This window comes from Malurus melanocephalus, unplaced genomic scaffold (genome assembly GCF_030028575.1).
Source record: "Malurus melanocephalus ecotype Western Australia unplaced genomic scaffold, MMel_1.1 scaffold_133, whole genome shotgun sequence".
NCBI lineage: Eukaryota > Metazoa > Chordata > Aves > Passeriformes > Maluridae > Malurus > Malurus melanocephalus.
The window spans coordinates 132,479-137,979 of record NW_026623365.1 but is presented as its reverse complement, the minus strand read 5'-3'; the positions used below and the strand labels follow the sequence as shown (position 1 = coordinate 137,979).

Here is a 5,501-nt window from a genome sequence, read left to right as displayed (position 1 = left end):
GTTGTGCCTGCAACAGTGTCTTAAATTTATCCTGCACATGTTAAGGATGCACATAGCTCAGTTGCCTACAGAATTAAATTAATTACATCTTGGCTTATGTATCCTGTGAGCATAGCACATAAAAATGCTATAAAAACAAATATTTGAAAGCCTCACTAAGCAAAATTGTAATCGATTGCGGTTTGCCAGAACACAGTGTTACTTTAAAGGAAAGTTTCTATTAAGTTTTCCAATCCGTTCAATAATGTGTTACTTGGTGTATAAGACTTTAAAACAGGAAAGGGGTAAACTCACATTTTTCAATTTAGACAGATAATTCTAAAGTCTTCCTTATATCATGTTCAAGGACAAAATTTCTTTGGAGGTTCACCAAGTCTTTGAATCTGGGATCAGCAGTGTAAGTCTCAGCTATGGATGAATGTCTAAGCAGGCCTGAGGTGCTCCTCTGCTTCGATTAGACTGCCATATCCTATGCACGTGTCATTTAATAGACTAAATAATTATTTTTCCAGTTGAACAGAACAGAATGGAATTATTCTTTCTAAATTATTCCTCCCTCCACCCCATCTTGGCCTTGTGTTCCATAACTAGAAAAGAAAATAAAGGCTAGGGCCACAATTCAAAGACTGAGCACAGCAGGCTGACTGCCCATGCAAATATCAACAAACCATGGCATTTCAGTAATCATAGAATTTTCCCCAAAATTGCTCCTAATTTCAGCGCAAATGATAATGTGGATGAATACAACACAAGCYGATTTTATTAGTCCTCTGTGTGAAAAGATGGATGCAGAGGACAGGACAAGACATAAAAATCTTTTAGAAGTTTTAAACATTTGGAAAAATGTTTTAAAAATTGCTATTTAATGTCAAACACAGTCAGAACATTGGGGCACWTTCTCAAGGCCCTCAAGCCCTTGTATCTGTGAGGCTGCTGCAATACATGTGGAGAGCACAAGCGAAAGCTGGAAGAACTTTACACTGATTTTACACATCTCCAGTTCACCAAACAAAGTCCAATTTAAGAGAGAGAAGTGTCATCAAGATGCCAAAGGAAGCTTGTTAAAACATGGAGATTAGAACATGAATGTCACATGAGCTTGATATCACAGATGCCTGTGCCCCACTAGTGAGTGGGGACAAGTTCAATAAGTCCTTCCTAGGAATGAAAGCAGAATGGAGTTGGAAAGGCCCCGTCTTTATGGGCAGAAGGACAAAGCAGCAAAAATTTCCAAAAAAAAAAATTAAAAAAATAAAAAAAATAAAAAAAAAAATAAAAATAAAAGAGCTCCCCAGCACAAGAAAGATCTTTCTTGACCCTCTTTTTGCATGCTTTGGAGTGAGGTAAAAGAATGAATAATGAAACAACACCTCAATCACATTAAAAATGAGAAATATAYGTCAATTTTGTTGTTCCTTTTTAATATTACTTTTATTCAATATATTTTTAAGAGAAGTGTTATGCCACTGTAAATATTTACTCTTAAGTTTGTTGCAATTATCTCCTCTGTCATTTTATTGGATGAGACTTATCTCATAAAATTCACCCTCCAATTCATGGACTTAAAAGATAGTTTGTGGCTTTTTATATTAGCAAAAATGATCCTCAAAGGAAAAGTAATACCCCAGTGATTAAACCTTTTCAAAGCACACACTGGAGAAAAAWWTTGCAAAGAAAAGTATGTCAATATCTCTAATCTTAGATAACATTTRTTTTCAAGGTGGGAAAATAGACACCACAGGTAAAAGCCAAAGACCCTTTGAAATGAATCTAARTAATTTTCTCATACAGGTAGTTGGATAAGAAATAGAAAGAAACTAAGTATTCTGTTAAAGTCTGATGGGAAAACCAATGAAAAATGGCATTCAATACAGTTTTCTGAGTTTGAAAAATCTATGCCACGTAATTTTCATGGAACTCACAMAGAATCAAAGGTTTTAAGAGTTAAATGAATGCATTTGGACTTACTGGACACACGGTAATGCTCTGCTCCCATTGACTCATGCTCAGACTTTCTTCCAGCGTYGTGCACTTCTTCATCACCATGTCCCAGCCACAATAAGGGTCTTGGGATCCAATGCATGCACTGTGGATGAAAACCAAGATAACTCAGATATTTATTCTTGTTTGTACTGACCAAAGATCTCTAAACGACTAAGTAATATCTCTTCATATTTCATAGGCAGATAGTGAAACTGATCCATGTTGCGGTACAGCACAGACAAAATGACCAGACCAGAAGAAAAATTGATTTGAATGCCTACACAAAGCTAGGATTTTTTTAACTGCATAGCTGAATTTCTGTCTGCATGCATGCAGTGTTACTGAGGCTGATTATTGTATTTCTTTACTGCAGAATTACAGCAAATCATAAAAAGCGTATATTGTCTGCTCCAAGTAAAGATTTCAGGAGTAACTGTTCCTAGTCTTTTCTAACAGTTTYGGAATTATAAATATCATCTTCATCAGAAATCAGAGGACAATGTCTTCTCTTTGAAAATTAATTAGGAAACCTTCTGATCTATTTTCTGCAGTGGTATAAAATCTCCAGAAGTTCAAAGGGTAACTGGTGGCTGCCATCACACCTCTCACATATCACAAGCTGCCCTCAACATACTCTCTTAGTGGCACATGGTTTAGGGAAAGAAAAGAATCAGGGAGAAAGATGGTAGCCCAGTTTCATACAAATCCAAAAGGCCCACTCTACAAAGCTAGAAGTTAATTTCTCTACTAAATAGCATTTTTCTCTTGCTAAGGTCAAGCATCAACAGTCCAGGCAATAGGTCTGCAGCTTCACAGCTAAAGATCCATAAGAAAGGAGGTGGAACTCTCATTATGGTGAAGCATAATTAGTTTAATACTTGTAATAATGCCTATAAATTCCACATTAAAATAATACATTCAAATATTTTGTCTAAATTGTAAAAMATGTTAGACTGGTTATTTTTGTTCAACTCAAATCCATGGACATTATCATTCTCTCTTTAACTATCTCTTCCCATCACATCTGTTGGCAAAAGGGCCACAAAGATGATGAAGCAACTGGAGCATCTTTCCAATGCAGAGAGGCTGAGAGAGCTGGGAATGTTCAGCCTRGAGAAGAGAAGGCTSAGAGAGGATCTCATCCACATGTACAAAACCCTGAAGGGAGCATGCAAAGGGGATCCAGGGTCTTTCCAGTGGTGCTCAGGGACAGGACCAGAGACAATGGGCACATTGAAACACAGGAGGTTTCAGCTTCAGGAGACAATGTCACTGTAAGGGACTGAGCACTGGCACGGAGAGCCCAGAGAGCTTCTGGAGTCTCCTTCCTTGGTGATACTAAAAAAACACCCAGACAAGGCCCTAGACCACTGGTTTTGGGAGGCCCAACAAGAATTGGACTAGATGACTATTAGAGACCCCTGCCAACCTCCAATATTCTGTGATTCTGTCCTCACTAATTTTACTGATATTTCTATTTATCTTTGGCATTTCTCATGCACTTCCACGYTAACACCTGACCAAATGCAAACTTACTAATTCCCTGGTATGTTACTCCATAATACCATCACAGAGGATTCTTAGTGCTTATAAATTTCAAAGAATTCACTTCCACATTAGACTTGGAAACATGGACTGCCAGTACCATATGGGACCATAGTTCTCATCTGCAAAATGGGCACAATGTAGGAGGCACTTCATGTGTACCCCTAATTAGGTTTCCAGTTAAAAGATAAAGTTTTTGATATACAAAAGTCACTGTTCAGAAAAGAGTACCTACTGATGACTCTTGCAGCAGTGAGCACTTAGTATTTTTTTAACTCAGGCCATACATGCTTCCATTTAATTGTCTAGAAAGTGAGAAGGAATATTAATGCAAATTATGGAAAATTTTAAGTGTCTTGGTGTAGCAGTGTTTGCAAGACATGATGTCCAGTGTTCACCTTCAGAATATATCTGATAAAGCTTGTGTTTTATGAGAAAAGAGTACAAAAAYAAATTAAAGGCTGACCTAATGCACAACTGTCAATGTTAGCAATGCTCACACTRAAATGAGCACTTGTGCCTCAAAGCAGAAATCTTCACTCTTCTAACTTCMAAGTGTTCACATTTCTAAATATGGTTATTACACTTTAGAAGCTTGTTATTAAAAACAAAAGTGTTCTTAAGTCAGTATCCTTTCACTTAGAACCATACTCCCTCTTTTGTSGGAGTCAAGCTGATCTTTCTCCCACTCTGCTCTTAGACCTCATTTCCTCTTTTGCTTTTATTTTCCTGTTACCTTCCATTCAGGCAAATCAAAAGGGCTTGTACTTTTCATTAYAACTTACTCAGAAGTTTTAAGTAGGGTGCTAGAAACATATTTTGGCTGTCCTTAGAATTTTCTGGTATCAGAACAGATCCTAGTTTAATGGAAAAAAAATAGCTCTTGTACTGCTAGGGCAAAGCATGTTCGAACACTGTGTGAACACTGAACATGGTCATTTCAGCAGCTGACCAGACCTGGAGTGCTCTGCAGCAAGGTAAAATGAGGGGAATCTTTCCAGAATTTAGTTAAGAGCCACTGAGCATATGAAAACTATGACTTTAAGAAGTTCATAACTCAGCTAACTTCATGCACATGGCAGGAGGATAACTTCCTCCATGAATAAGAGGCATTCACAGTCTTCAGTAACTATTTTCTTTACACTACAACCCAGAAATTAATCCTCTAAACATATAAATTATTCCAAACAAAGCAACAAGAAATTCTGTCAGAGAAATATTGCTCACATGAGAAACTCTAGTTTTGCTGCTTTTTTTTTTTTTACTAACATGCTAGATCACTGTTCTAGTTATTATACCTGTCTCCTATTGTAAAAAGTTTAAATTTTTAAATCTTATATTCAGACCAAAAAAAACCGCACAACAAAATCATAGTTAATCAACCTCTTGCAGTTCACTGTATCAGACATATTCATGAAATGGAGCAGGAAGTGGTTTAACAGGCTGCCCTGTTCTCAAGTATTGGCAAAACAATTATTTCCTCTTTTCCACCCTGCCTCATATCTCAGAGTGTTTTCTTATTTATTTCTTTTAGATCACAAATATCTCTGAAAAGTGGTTATAGTTTCTTTAAAATTAAAAGAAGGAAGGTAATATGTGGGTAAAGTTTTATCCTTACTGCTTAATTATGTCACCTTTCCAAACCATTTTCTTTCCTTTGAGGAATGATTTAATGCATGAGTAACAGCAGCTAATTATTTTTATCTACTATGCCTTGATAAAACAAAGAAACAGATAACAAAATARGTTAACAGATAAAAAGTCAGATAGAATGAAGCTTGAAAGTATGAAAATATCAGAGCTTCCATCTGAAATGTGGAATTTAAAGGGACTATTCTTAACTCACAATTATGTGTCCTTAAGAAAATTTTATACTTATTTAACTCCTTTTTAATCAATCTCTCTACCAAGAGACAGCAGTAAGAGGAACAGTTACAAATTGTACATGAAATAACAAAAAAAAAAAAAAAAAA

The 5,501-nt window shown here is 36.2% G+C and overlaps 1 protein-coding gene across 1 annotated transcript in view; it reads right to left on the bottom strand.

Moving 5' to 3' along the window:
* The window catches only part of SEMA5A (semaphorin 5A), a gene marked incomplete at its 5' end in the record, with an annotated part of 210,120 nt that overhangs the window by 75,158 nt on the left and 129,461 nt on the right, over positions 1–5,501 (bottom strand). The window contains one exon of the mRNA XM_057370806.1: positions 1,969–2,086. Coding sequence (XP_057226789.1) covers positions 1,969–2,086 — 118 coding nt within the window. The remainder of the gene's footprint in view (positions 1–1,968; positions 2,087–5,501) is intronic.